This window comes from Lutra lutra, chromosome 6 (assembly GCF_902655055.1).
Source record: "Lutra lutra chromosome 6, mLutLut1.2, whole genome shotgun sequence".
Lineage (NCBI taxonomy): Eukaryota > Metazoa > Chordata > Mammalia > Carnivora > Mustelidae > Lutra > Lutra lutra.
The window spans coordinates 62,689,114-62,704,098 of NC_062283.1; the positions used below are offsets into that span (position 1 = coordinate 62,689,114).

At 52.4% G+C, this 14,985-nt stretch overlaps 1 protein-coding gene across 1 annotated transcript in view; it reads right to left on the minus strand.

The window, feature by feature from the left end:
* Window positions 1–13,945, minus strand: part of PTK7 (protein tyrosine kinase 7 (inactive)) — a 62,209-nt gene extending 48,264 nt beyond the window's left edge. Inside the window, exon 1 of the mRNA XM_047733521.1 lies at window positions 13,636–13,945. Within this exon, the coding sequence (XP_047589477.1) occupies window positions 13,636–13,714 (79 nt within the window). The 5' untranslated portion in view covers window positions 13,715–13,945. The remainder of the gene's footprint in view (window positions 1–13,635) is intronic.
* Between the last annotated feature and the right edge of the window lie 1,040 nt (window positions 13,946–14,985).

The window sequence follows — 14,985 nt, forward strand, 5'->3', positions numbered from 1 at the left end:
GCCAAGCACTGGGGGCTGCTGGGCAAACATTTTTCATATTTTAGTAGCTGGCCTATGCCCAAAACAGTCAGAAGTTAAGTAAGCTTTGAATGAGCTGCGCCTATCCTCTTCCCCCGCCCCAAGAATTCTTAATGAGGTTCTAAGGCAGCGGCCTCCAGCAAACCGGTCCTGTTGCCTTAAATATCACTGGCCCTTCACTACTTTTAATGAATGCAAATGATTCAGCAACAAAACACTTAGCCTGGAGTGAAATCCGTCTTTGTGTGGCTGGTTTCACCGGCTTACAGCCCAGCTCAGGCAGGGCCCTACCGGGCAACGGCCCAGCAAAACCTGAGGTGCCCAGGCTAGCCCAGGCAGACCCCTGCACACCAAGGGCAGCAGGCGCCGAAGGCAGGAAGTGCTCAGCAGGAGGGAAGACCCCTCCCTCACCGCCCCCCTCCACTCACTACCCCGGCCACCATATGCAGACCCTCACAACTCCACCTCTTTACAACTCTGGCTGCAGGGCAGAGGAAAGTGTGAGCAGAAAAACAAAAGGTATTTCTTTGATCTAATCAAAGGGGTTGGTCCCGGGCACCTCAAAGGCCTGTCCGGTCACCATACATCCCGCATTCAAGGCCATTATACTTTGACACGCCCACCCCCACCGCCTCCTCACCTGATGCCAGGTACCCGAGGAACAGAGCAACCAAGAACCTGAAAAGCTCACTTGGACCCATGCCCTCCTTCACCAACTTCATGGCAGCAACAAAAACAGAGGGAGTGTAAATAACCCAATTTACACCCTGTTTTCAGAGTTCTCTTTTTGGCCGCAGGAACTGAAAGCAATTTGTCAGGAGTCTAAGAGCAACCTTCCGCTAATTCACTTCCAACATGGGCTCAGGGGGATTTGCCCTTCCCATCGTCCTGATCATATGCCCCATCAACACTTCTCCCTGAGGCTGGGGCAGCAGCCTGGACCAGAACAAGCAGCTGTTAACGCCACAGCAATCACCCCTGAGGCCAGCAGCTGGCAAGAGACCCCCAGAGGTCCATCCAAGTCCTCTCTAGGTTGTTCTGGTCGTGGATGTAAATAAGGAATAGGGGATGTTAGACCCAAACTGACCAAAATCAGGAGCACTGAGGGCCCACAGGTATCTCTCTGGGTGCCCGAGATATAAAAACGGCTTCAAAGTCTTTGCTGACCTGGTTTGAAAAGCACCACTCCCTCTTTTCAATCCTCACAGGACAGGGAAGCCGGTGAGACTGGCTTCCCCGGAAGAACACTTCACACTGAGTTTTAGAGGGCCTATATTCTCAAAAATGCCCTTTTTGAGGATTTAAATACCACTACATCAAAGGCTTTTAGGAGAAGAGCACTGGAATTTCCTTAACCTCAAAACCATTCTTCCTGATTGTTCAAGACACATCTGCCACAATACCTTATTCTTCTTCAAGACACTGCCAAGGAAGCCAAAGGAAGCCAACGGAAGCACAAAAGGGCATTCACTTCACACAGGAGCTGCGTCTCCTAGACCCTGGGACTTCTAAGTTCTTGCCTTCCAAAAATGATCCATTAATCAGACCCTTTCCTAGCTGGGCACACCTACTGAGGGTTAAAATTCTGGACAACAACACAGAAAGAGTGTATTCTGAAACCCCTATAAGGTAGAAGTAAACATCTGGAAGGCTTACACAGCAATCCATTTTTTAAAAAGGAAATCAAAAAGTTTTGCTCTTTACTTTCACTAATGCATATGAAAGAGATCTCTTCCTCTGTCTACCATCTAAACCCCAACTCTGCAGTTAATCCATCCTACCATCAGATAAACCAGAACTCAAGCAAATGATGAACTCCCCAGCCTTTGGGCCACTCTAGTCCTGGGGATGGGGGAGGAAGGTGCTCTCAAGCAAACGCCTAGATAGCACAAAGCAGAATGAATGGCACCAGTTGTCTCCACAAAGCTTGGCTCAAACCCACACCTCTGCCTGGGAGGGGAAGGAAATGCTACCAGCTCCTGTCTGTCTCCTGCCTGCCCCCACTCACGGATCCATCCTCCGAGTGCCTGGCATTTTCTGGGTCCCCCTTCTTTGGTGCTTCTCTGCATCCTTGCCTTGTTAATTACTCTCTTCTGGTTCCTTCTTGATGTGCCTCCCAGACGATCCATTCCTGGAATGAGTCTCTAGCCTCCCCCAGGAATAGCCCAGCTTTTCAAAGTGGAGACTCTACCATTAGAAAGGGATTTTCTTTCCATAATTGTCTGTCTGCCCTCCTAGGGACATCCGCCTCCTTTTCTAGACATCTCTTGCCTTCTGAAGACTTACAGTGCCTCCCCCCACCCTCTCACATACTCAACCTAGCATGATGCCTGGTGCTTAAGCATCATTTGTTATTTATGTGCCAGACTAAAAAGGAAACAGTTTCTACTGAAAGTTACTGGTGGATGGCAAACAAAAGCAGACCTGTAAATAAATCACCCTCATATGATAACTATCTTTTATGATTCACTCTAAGACAGTCTAAGTCCTTCTCATACACTGAATTTCAAAGGTGTCACCAATTTTAAGATGCACTGTTATCTGTGTTCCGCTAAAAGGAGATGGTCCCGGTTAAACTAAGACACAATAGGACATAATTGATTATGTTACCACCAGGCTTCAAAGGTGTGAAAAAAAAAGGGGGAAAAAAAAAAAAAGCACGTTAGAGATGATGAAAGACAGACAGTACTGTCTCACGGAATCCTTACAAGTACCCTAATGGGGTTGGTATTATGACCCTCATCTTACAAAAGGGAAACTGAGGCTCTAGGGTCTCTTGGGGAACAAGTTGTGAAGCCAGAACTCCATTCCTAAACAGATTTCTTTCTTTCCTTTTTTTTTTTTTTTTTTAATTTGACAGAGACACAGCAAGAGCAGGAGGAGGCAGGGGGAGTGGGAGAGGGAGAAGCAGGCTCCCCGCTAAGCGGGGCTCACTCTCAGGACCCCGGGATCATGACCCAAGCCAAAGGCAGATGCTCAAGGACTGAGCCACCCAGGCGCCCCATCCTAAACAGATTTCTGAATTTCCCTGGCCCAGGCAGGTGGCACCCCCAGGCCTCGGGCAGATCAACCCCAGCTAAACTGCCCCATCAAAGGCAAATAACCCTTGCTTGGCTGATTGCTAAAATCAGGGTCTTTTTGCAATTGCTCCTTACAGATCTACTTCCAGAAACAACAACAAAAGGAAAACAGGTTTTCCTAGCTCCTTCCTCACAAAACTGGCTGGAAGTGAGGGGGGACCTCGCAGCCAACTTGTTATATATAAAGCACATTTAATGAGCCTTTCAAGCTGCGGGGGTGGGAAAGGCAGGGTTCACTGGAAATGTGATACTTTGGCAGCCAAACGAGAGGGACAAGGCCCTTAGCATCAGCCCCAGGGGGATAAACACCATCTCAAACCTCTTTGTCTGCCAGAAGGAGATACTTCCTGGGGGGGCCAGGAGGCGGCAAAGCTTTTTATGACAAAGCCCACCTAATAACCACCCTCTACCAGAGACCTGGCTGGGGTCTTTGTACAACCCACCTATCCATAAACCCTCTGTCCTTTCCCAAACCTGCTGGGGTCCCTCTACCCGCAAATACCTGTGACAGCCATAAACGCCCTTAAACAGCCCCATTTACTGCCCAGCCTGCCTGCTGCTAAATGAGGGCATTTGTTTCGAATTTGCAAATACCGAAAGCAGTGGAAACCTAAGTCCACTCCTAAAATGAAATGTTCTGCATTCCTCCGGGCCTGAAGCACCGCGCTTCAAAAGCTGCAAGGGGCCCTGGCTGTTTACTCACTGGTGGGGATGTTGGGAGAAGTATTTCCCTGCTCCCTGAGGAGGTTCCTTTGATCTGGGCTGGGTGGGAAGGGGACAGAGAGAGGTGCCACCCAGGCTCAGGCCCGGCTGGCCCACCCTTGCTGGACTCCTTTTTGGATCTGCCCGCAGCAGCCTTGGGGGGCCTGGGAAAGTGAGTTTCATCGTCTCTCCAGGAGGCTCAAGGAGAGACACAGCAGGCCAGCTCAGCAGGACCTCTCAGACCAGGTTCAAGAGGCCCTGGAAACAAAGGGAAAGTTAAGAGTTGAAAAAGACACACAAGGCCAGAGAAGCACCCCAGCCCCTTACCCAGAAATGAAGGGGGGCCGACTCGACACCCCCTTTCCCTGCACCCCACCAACAAACTCAGGACACTACTTCCAAGCAGGGTGAGATGTTTACTAAATAAAAGCCCTTTGTTTCAAGGAGTCTTCAGAAGGGGGGGGGGGAGTGGTGGGAGGTGGTGGTAAAGAGAAGACAGAGATCCTCCTCCAGGCCCCCTGGGGCTGTTCCCGGGCTCAGCCACCCCTCCTTCCCGGGAAGCTCCTCCTGCAGGAGGCCCGGACCCCTGCGGTGGAGGAGGAGCCCGGATCACAGGCCAGATCACAGGCCGACCACAAGCACAAAGCTGCTAGCAAGCTGGGCATTTTTTAAATTGGTCAGTTTAACAACTGGGTAATCTGCTAAATTAACCAAACAGATAGAATGGTTTGGTCTTTGTAGCTGGAGCTATAAGACCAACAACAAATCTTCTCCGCCCGCCCACCCACCCCCCTTTCCCAGGACTGCAAGACAACCATTTTCTTTGTTTGTGATTTGTTTTGTTTTTCGGGTAGCTGGAAATGAACTTGGGATCTCAAACTCGATCCTTGCACATCTCCTCTGTAAGGACCTGCTGACCTGAAGGATCCTTCTCTCTCTCTCTCTTTTTTTTTTTTTTTTCCCTTTTAAACAGATGAGCTATAAGAGAATCAAACACCAAAGTATCACTTTGTACCCTTCAGCAATGGGATTCAGGTTCCCAGGCTGGAACCTGAGAACTTTGGAAGCAGAAGAACAAAACTCAGCAGGACAGCCAAGAGGGGTTAGCAGCTCCCGCCAAAGGGAGATCTAGCCGGCACCCAAACACGGACATGTCCCAGAACATCAGAGGTCACTGTCCAAGCAATTCTGAAACCTCTTGGGAATTAAAAGACTTGCCTCCAAAATCAGAAATGGAAGGGAAACCTATGTTCACCGTGTCCCTACCGAGTGTGGGCACACCCATCACCACAACAGCGGTTAGAGGCAGCACCTCTGTTAACCACAGAAGCGACAACTCTCTTTACCACCTACGTGGTCTCCAGCACAGCATCACAGAGTGTACACCTCCCTGCAGGCACACGGATCTGGTATGAGGCAGCACCCCTGCAAGACAGGGCCTGCAACTGCCCTCGACCTTCCAGAAGCACCAGGTGGGAGAAACCGAGGCCTCGGCTCAAATCGTGTTCTGGACTTCTATATTACACAGTTTGACCATGACTCTAAAAACTCTAGGATGGACAGAGACCTCTGAACAGGGCACCGAAAACCTTAACCGTGCTGTTTTGTAACGACAAATTCTTAAAAAAGAGGAAGAAAATCTGGCAATCTTGAACACAATGGGCCAAAAGGTCTCTCCATGCGAAGGCGCCCCATCTGCCTTCTTTGACTCAGATAAAATCTTCTTTTGGAGGACACCTGGGTGGCTCAGTTGGTTAAGCGTCTGCCTTTGGCTCAGGTCATGGTCCCAGGGTCCTGCGATCAAGTCCCGAGTAGGGCTCCCTGCTCAGTGAGGAGTTTGTTTCTCCCTCTGCCCCTCCCCCCAGCTTCTGCACTCAAGCTCCCTCAGGCTCATTCTACTCTCTCAAATGAATAAATAAAATCTAAAAAACACACACACACAAACTTTTTCCCTCTCATAAGAATTCTCTCCCAAACCTTTCTAGAATTTACTTGAACTTCTCCATTCCCCCTTGCACCTAAGGAATAAAACCCTAATACCAACATCACCAGTTGATCAAGTCTAAACACATCTATGCCCATGCAGTAGACACTCCAGAACAAAATATGGCCCTTAAAATCCTCTCCCCAAAACTACAGGTGAGGAAAAGGGCCTATAAGATGTGACAGAAAGAAAGCCGGAGGTTCCGAATGGCAATACTGGGTCAGTCCCCAAAGGTCACCACATTCAAGGTCTTCCAAGGTCTTGAGTCCTCAGGTTGAGGCCCAAGTGGCAGGTGGGACTTGTCCAATGTCATATGAGCAGTCTGGGGCAAATGGGGGAGCAGGGCCCGTGCCTCCCTCCCAGTGCCTCCAGACGAGGGACACACCCCCCCCCAGGGTACCCAGAACTAGAGCCCACCAAAACCCATCTTTGCTACTGAAGAGACTCTACCATCACTGCAGCATTTTCTCTAAAACAGGAAAGCCTACACACTTTACCTGGGGACACTGGAGGGCCCAGGTGTCCAGGGAGAGAGGCAAGCCTGGTACTTCTTAATGAGATGTGGTAGAAACTCTGAGCAGCCCCACTTCCCTGAAGTCTCAGCCAGGCTTCCTTATTAATTATTACTAAGGCTTTAGAAGCCTGCATGTGCAAGGCAGTAAAATCCTCCGGTGTGGGGAGGAGCCCAGAAACAGATCAAGATCCCAGCAGCTACAGACATATATGCCAAGCAGGTACAGCACTGGGGCCTCAGCCTCTCGGGTTTCTCCTACAGTATGGGATGAACAGCAATGCTCTAGGCCACCACCACAGGAGGCAAGTGAATAGTAGAGAAAATTACTCATCAAAAACATAATATTAGATTAGAGTTCACCAAAATCATCTTGGCCCATCAGCTGAGAAGCAAAGAGCCACTCATTCCAATGGGATGGCCACATATGATTGTATAGGTTGTGTACTACTCAAGATACCCAGCCAAGGTGTTAATACTGAAATACTGCCCTGTGTCCTGATGCAGGGTTGTATTCACTTGGAGGAAGGGCACCCATTTCTAATCTGCACAAAGGTACTCTTTGAGCTAGCTGCTGGGACACCTCAGCCACCCCCCAAACAGACCCATCATTCTCCTCACTGCCTCACCAACGGCACCCCAGAAGGGGCAAAAAGGAGCCAGTGTATCTCCCGGAGCGGAGGCAGTGCATGCTACTGTCCACTCGGGCCTTCTTAACCACCCAGAGAGAGAGCCATCCATCCCTGACCATGCCACACCTCGGGAACCTCCCTACAGTATTGACAGAAGGTCGTATAAACTACCCAGAGTGACCAGGGAAACCCCACAGCCATCCTATGATCACAGAATCTCCTCCCCTGGATATTCTAAGTCAGCCAAGGCTGCACAAAACACGGCTTACCACCCACTCCCTAGAAGAACATTGGCACGCCCAGGGAGACGGTGGCCCCGAACCAGCAGTGATCACTCTGGGAGAACCTGCTAGGACAGAGGGAGAAGAGTTCTCACCAGGAAATGCAAAGAGCTTGTGCCCACCTTTCCGAGATGCTGTTGGAATACTGAGACCCACTTAGAACATCTGTGCTCTCAAATGAGGAAACCATTTCTAAAGCTGCCAGTCCAAAATAACTCTGGCAAGCTCTTACAAACCATTCTAGAGATTGAGAACTGGAAAGAAAGGCTGATGTCCTAAAAGGAGACAAAGGGTCCGGGTAGCTTCTGGCCAGAGAGGCTACACCCCCGGGTCAACCTTCTCCAGGGGGAACACGACCTTGAACTTTCTGGAGGTGGACAAGGGAGTGATCAGCGGCACTTGTACCTTGCAGATGAGGAAACTGAGGTTCAAAAGGTTAACTAACCAGCTCAGGGTCATAAGGCTAAGCAGCAAATAAGCCAGGTCCAGGATACAGAAAAGCAGGTGTCACGGGACCACAAATGTCTTCTCCTCCTCTATCATGCACTGGTGGGTGTGATGTTAGACAAGAGCCAGCCACGTTTTCAGACTCCTGGTCCAAGGCCTTTATGTCATTCTGATCCATCACCACAGCCTACCTCTATGCGCAATTCAATTCTCTCTTCCCTCTGAAGCCCTTCCCCTCCCTGTTTGCTCCTGTGACATGGACTTACTGTCCTACACATTCCAGAATGGTTTATTTAGCATTTTACCAAGTGGTGTCTTTTACTACACTTCATGTGATTCCCATCTCTCTGTCGTGTCTCCTTCCTGCCTCCTGCCCCAACTGAGACACTTCCCCCACAGACGACCCTCAAGGATGCTTTGGACTGATCCCATCCTAAGCCCCTCCAGACCAACACCAACCTTTCTCAACACCACACGTCCACTTTAACGGACACAGCTCTTATGGAAACCCACTGGTTCTCAAACCTGAACATCAGTAAGAATCTCCCGGGAAGCAATTTTGTTTTGTTCTACTTTTCCTGGGAAACAATTTTAAAACTCAGTTTCCTTCTGAGCTTGAACTGCGACGGGACTGACTATTCAAAATCTGAGATAGAATCTAACAAACAAGAAAGTGAAATACCTTTTCTGCCTCCTTCCCTGAGGATTCTGATGGGCAAGTCTGCAGCCAGGCCCAGACAACTCCAATTTTAAATAGGTCCTCTGGTTACCAGGCTTTCCACAGTATTACCTGATGGTCTTTGGACCACAGATCCACATCTTCCTAACACGTGACTCGCAATCTCTACCCCACAACTCAGGACCTCATTCTTAGAAATTAAAGACCCATCCAAACCAGCAAATGCATATCCTTGCTCATCAGGGTCTAAGCTTCTGGCAGGAGCTTGGGATTGGCAGGACACCCAGTCGACTGTGTTCCACTCACCTGTGTATCCTTTCCCCGGAGTCTGGTGACCCCAACCTCAGCTGCAAGAGGGGAAAGGCGCCTGCGTGTGTCTGGCCTTCCAACAAAGCTTCCTCCCTGCCCCACTGCTACTTGAGCGGCTTTACTGGGAGGGAAACGGCCTAAACACAAAGAAGAGGATGGAAAAAGTGACATACTACAGAGGGCTTCCTCAAACCACGGATTAGCTGTAGCCGCTCCCATGCCAGCTCCCCACGAAGCGCCAGGGGCTCGGCAGGGCCCAGTGTGCACTCCGTGGTGAACTCGGAGAACCCCAAGACTGGCACTCTCTGCTGGCCACAATGGCAAAACTACCACAGCGTCAGGGACTAGAGGACCAGGCGGGGGGGGTGGGGTGGGGGGGGTGTTGGCGCAGAGCAGGAATCCAGGAGGGAGGCAGGCAGGGAGCTAGAAGTCAAGGTGAGCGCCAGCAAGCGTGGCCCTGAGCCTGTAACCCCACTGTGTGTCTCTGCCAAGGGCAGCACCAGGGGCACATGCTACTGAGGTTAGGGACAGCAGAGAGAGGCTCAGGGAACAGACCTAGGGCACCCAGCCATGCTCAATGACCCTTTCTTCCATCAAGAAAACACCAAAGACTGAATCCCTGGCCCCAAACTGCTCTTGGCTCAAATATTAGAGTCTGAACCAGCCAACATCCATCCCAGCTGAGTCTCACGGAAGCTCCTCCGGCTTAAATGCAAACTCACACACACAGCCTCACTCCGAAATATAAAGTCTTCCAAAGATTTAACAACAGTACAGCCACTGGAGCCCAGCAGAGACATTATGAGTCAAATGTATTCCTAAAAAGTCCTCTGCTGACCAAATTTCTGCCTCACAAATCCAATTTCTCCACTGCCCTTCATTATAAAACGAGCATAGGCGCCTCGAGGAAAACCAGAGGCTCCAAGAGGAAGTGAACAAGTCACCAAACGCTACATACCTTCTAGAGTCCCACGTTTAATGGACAAGTTTCCTGACAAAATCTAAATCAAGTTCAACCCAAAGGGAGGTGATTTTTTTTTTTGACACGGTGAGGCAATTTTTACATGCAGACATCACACGAAAGAGTGCATACATGAATTAAAAGTTAGTTAAGGTAAATCTTCAAATACTGTGCAAGATCTAGGGCCCCTAATTTGAAAGCTCTACCCCTCAAGTTTCTGTATAAGGAGACCAGGATTTTGGGCACCTGGGTGACTCAGATGGTTAAGCATCTGCCTTTGGCTCAGGTCATGCTCTCCGGGTCCTGGGATGGAGCCCTGAATCAGGCTTCCTGCTCAGTGGGAAAGCCTGCTTCCCCTGCCCCTCCCTACTGCTCATTCTCTTTCAAATAAATAAAGTCTTTTAAAGAGAGAGAGAGAGAGAGAGAAAGAGCACGTGCGGGCGCGCAAGCCTGTGCCCAGGACTCCTGGAACTCTGGGGTGTAGTCACCTGGGTGGCTTATTCAATGCAGACTAGGTTTCTCCTTGTGCTCCCAGGAAATGTTGATGCCACTTTTCTGTGGACCTTATTTTGAGTGGCCCCTACACAGCTCACCATTTTCGAAGTGTGGCCCTCTAAGATAGGTCAGCTTCCTATGTACATGGGGTTGCCAGGCCCAGAACTCTTGGAGAAGGCCGGAAGCCCTGCCACATCAAACTCAGAAAACCACCACAATGAAAAGGCAGCCCAGAAACAGGGAAGGAAGGTCTGGTCCCTTGATACAGTCACGGTAGAGCAGGCACAAGGAAGAACAACAGGCAGCCCCAACCCAGAGGAGCTGAAAGGGACACAAAAGACCCCTGACAGCTAGGAGGCAAAGGGAATGTTTACCTTTGCCCTTGATTACTCTGCCCTGTGCCCAAAAAGTTCACTCACCTTTTCAATAAACCTAGAGAAATATCCATCATAAATGATACTGTAAGGAATTCCGCAAGAGGGGAGCGCTTTAGTTAAAACTCAAATGGGACAAAAATAGGTTAGTGTCCTAAGAATGACAGAGTCCGAAAGTCCTACAGGCATCTTTCTGGCAGGAGAACAGGACAGCTTTGGGGAGGAAGCGGGGCTGAGCGAGAGATGGGCCAGGCAACACATACCAAGGACTGGCTGGAGAGGAAAGAAAGGGCTGAGAAACCACGCCTATCTCAGGGGATGGTAAATTGACTCGTTGGGTAGCAATGGAAGGCTCCAGTAGGTGGAAAATGTTTCCTGTTGGAGGTGACTGTAAGGCTGGAAACATATGTGGGAAGCCTATCCCAGGAGATGGAAGAACAAGAAAAGGGCCCTGTATAGACCTTATTACATTTAATCCTTTGCACAACTCTGGGAAGTCTCTTCACAGAGGAGGCAAACTTCACAGAGGAGGTCAAGAAATTTGCCCAGGCCCACGGGGTCTGTCAAAGTTTGAGTTGCTCTTCTCCACAGCCTGAGCTCTTTCCACCACTCAGCCCTGCTCTGAACGCCAGGAGTGTGACTAGATCCTTCAGCAAGCCAAGTACAGAGATTACCCATGCCCTCCCTCGCAGCAACGACTCAGGAAACCCATCACTGATAAAAAGCAACTCCCAGGTCTGAATGACAGGCTGCAGAGCCTTGAGGAATCTGCAGGACAGCCTAGGTCTTACTGTGACAACTCAATCTCCCCAAAGACACAAGAGCCTGGAAGGAAGAACCCAGAGAGGGGGGATGGGAAGAGGAATGGGTAGTGACCACAACCGACCACGCAAACAGCTGGGGCTAAGAATCCCAGATTTCCAAAGTCAAGCCCTCTCCTTCCGCCTCCACTGTATTTATGTCAACAGGAATCTCAAAGTTTGGAAAGCTATTCAGCCATTTACAGCATAATTATCCAAACTTCAAAATGGTCTAATCCACAAACCAAGCTAGCCTCGGTCCCTCACTCTGGCCTTATTAACAGCAGAGTCTCACTAAAACTCCAGTTAATTACACAGTTAAACAATGAGATGGAAAAATCTACTGTAATCTATTAAAAAATCGTTGCCCCCTGAAGTCATGCCGTCCAGGGGTGCACTGAGTCCGGGATTTCACCAGAAGACAGCAGGCACCTCGGCCTCGGCTGAAATTGCTTACAGCACACGGGCAGGTTCCACACCAGGACACACTTGGTGGAACTGATGTAAGGCTTTCATTCAAATGTTCCTTTGTTGAACACAAGACATCTCCCCACCCCCAGAAGAGATTGCAGACGTCCAGTCCCAAACCAACAGCCTGCCCTAACCACCCCCACCACACACACATACAGGACGCCCCGTCTCTCTCCACTTAAACACCCATCGATTAACATCAGAGTTGTCTTCTCACGGAAGGAATTTAGGAATTTAGTATTTGTTGACTAACAAGGACCCAGTCTCCACCAGAATTTCCCCTTGACTCCAGAGCTCTAAACATCAGCAATGAAGACAGCCGTAGCAGGCGACCCACTTACCCAAAGCCCAACAGCCACCAATCCAGGAAGCCAGCGAGCTGGGGCTGCTCGTCCATCTGGCTGCCCCCACCCCATCCTGGCTGCACAAAAAAACTTTCAGACTTCCTCTGGGAGCAGATGTGGGTCCTGCCACGAGCAATAACCACCCTACACATCACAAGGAACACAGGGCAGCTCCAGAAAGACCTCCTACGATTCCTGGGAACTTGTTCTTACCTCTCCTTTTAAACTAGGGCTGGGGGAGATGTTGATTCCATCACCACCAAAATCCCTCAACAGCTGACAGCCAGGGAGATGTCGGAAAAGGCAATTCTCTACCCAAACCCGCCCTATAGACACTCTTCCAAGAAAGAGGAAAAGTGCTAAGCTAGGACCAGGAGTCCTGGACAGATTCCTCCAAAAAGGGCTGCTGCCAGGATCATCACCAAAGATTTTGTGTTGTGGGTTTCTTTTTTTCTTTTTTGGGGGGAGGGGGGTGTTGCATATTTCCAGTTCAGGCCGTTTGTGGTGTGCAGGTAGCTTGGTGCTTTCCTGTAAAGCACTTCAACACCTCAGTGGTGACTCTCAGGTGTGACCAAGCCAGGAAATAAAGGCGGGGGATGGCGGGGGTGGGGGTGGGGGGGTGTCGGGTGCTGTCTGCCCCGTAGATACAAGCCACACCCTCATCAAAACGCCAAGGCCCTCCAATAAAGCGCAGAATGAACTCTTTTTGCCTTTCTACCCGCAGAATGAGAGATTTTCCTTCCTCCGGAGGAAAGACAGGATGGAAATCCAGGAAGGAGCAGAACCAACCCCGTCCGCACCTTTGCAGGCCGGCCATGCCCGATTTTGGCAGCGGCCTTCACACATTAGTCACCACGACAGCCTCGGACTCCCTGCTCCCCAGATTCGACCCGGCTGGGAGTGGGCTCCGGGATCGGGGCTCCGGGCTCAGGCCCAAGAGCTGGAGGAGACGGGGCAGGCCCTATTTCTCCCTTTCTCCTGACCGCACTAGCAGGGTCATCAGGGTCCCAGCCTGGCTCGGGAACTTGGAGAAGAGAAGCCGGGAGCGTCTGGCCGGCGTAGGTAACAAAGCTCCGCGCTCCGCGCGGCGCAGGTCGATCCCGAATCCGGCCCCAGGCCGGCCTCCTTCACCTAGGCTGAGACTGCTGGAGGGACTCCGTCCCCCCACCAGCCACCGCATCGCGCTCCCCTAAAGTAGGGACAGAGTCGTTTCCCTCCCGAAAAGAAACTCTCCAGCGGAGCCCGGGAGCCAGCAACTCCCGGCAGTTCCCGAGCAAACTCTCCGCTCCGACAGGGAAAACTCCGTGGCGCGTGGAAAGGCGTCCTCGCTAGCGCCAAGGGAGAGGGGCCCGGGCGAATCCAAGGGGGCGAGTCCGCGGGGGCTTCGCCACCCCGGACGCCAGGACTTCGCGCCTGCCGCCAGCCTCTCCACCACTCCAGGGTGTCTCGCCCGGCCCAGCTGCCCAAAGCCACCTCCTCGTGCCCCCTTTTGCCCGCGGGGCTCCCGCGCTCCCCGAGCCCCGTCCCCGCAGCTCGCCGCGACTCACCGCCCAGCAGCTGCAACAGCAGGACGCTGAGCAGGGGCAGCCGGCGGAGATTGCTCGGGATTCCCGGCGCAGCTGCCATCGCGGCAGGCTCCGGAGGAAGACCCGGCCGGCGCTCGGCGGGCGTTCGAACTGCGCTCCGCGGCGGGCCCGGGAGGCCGAGCGCACCGGAGGGCGGGCGCCGCTGCAGCAGCCGCAGCCAGAGCCCGAGCCCGAGGCGTCCCGAGCCGGACCCGCGCGCCGCTGGTACCTCCGAGCCCTCGCGCGCAGCCGCCACCGTCTCTGCTGCTGCCTGCCGTCGCCGCCGCCGCCAGGCCCCGCCCCGCGACGCCCCCTCCCCGCCGGCCGCCGCGCGGCGCCCCGCCCCTTCGACGCCCCCTCCCCGTCGCGGCGGGGAGGAGCTCGCAGTAGGGGGAGGGGTCTGGAGGTGGATAGGGGACAGAGGGAGGGAGGCCCTGGGGAGTGCGGGGACCTGAGCGAGGTAGGGCAGCATAGGCTGTGCCTACCGTCCATTCTGCAGGGACTTGGGGAACCAAAGTGACTTTAGTGGCCCCTGCGGAGGATGGTTCTGGGCCTTCCCGGGGGCTCTGGGCAACTGTTCCCCCCAAATTCTCTGGGTAGAAAGGGGAAAAGGTGGGCTCTGGCTCACTTCTCAACGACCTAAAATCCTGAGGGAGACCTAGAACAGAAGGGTGTCCTTGATGTCCCCCAAGCAAGGTAACCTGGAGTTACTGAAGAACCCCAGGAGAGATACAGCCTGGAGAAGTGAAGGGACCCGTGCATGGCTGGGATCTGGTTTGGCTCTGGACCAATCTGAACCCAAAGGTAGAAACAGACTGGGCTCTGAATGCCTGGCTGAATTAAACTGACAAATCTATCCCAAGTCCATCTCCAGGCAGTCTGGGCTGCAGGGCATGGCCAAGTCTCCAGCTGTGGGGAGGCCCTGCGCAGCCCTTGTTCCAGGCACCCCCTACCCCCAGCGCCACCACCCCCACATTCTTTCTTTGTTGTGAAAGCAGCAAGGGGTGTAGGAGGCGGGTCAGGAGGAGTCAAGCTTTAGAAGATGGGCCCCAGCTGCTGCTCAGGCCTCCAGGATATGCTGAGAGGGGATGGATGGTGAGTGCCTCATCCCCCTCTGGCTCCGGAGGGCCCCCCAGGCCCGCTTAGACCTCCCTTCCCCCAAGCAGCTGGGAGGAGGAGGGGCAGCCACAGAGGGCCTCACAGGCCGGGAGCCGTGGCGCCAGGACTCCAGGGTCCTGCCACATGGCCACCACATGTCCCTGACAACCCAGTCCATAGCACCTTCTCCTTGGGGTTGTGGGCCTCCTCCCCCATCCCCCAGATGTCTTCCTG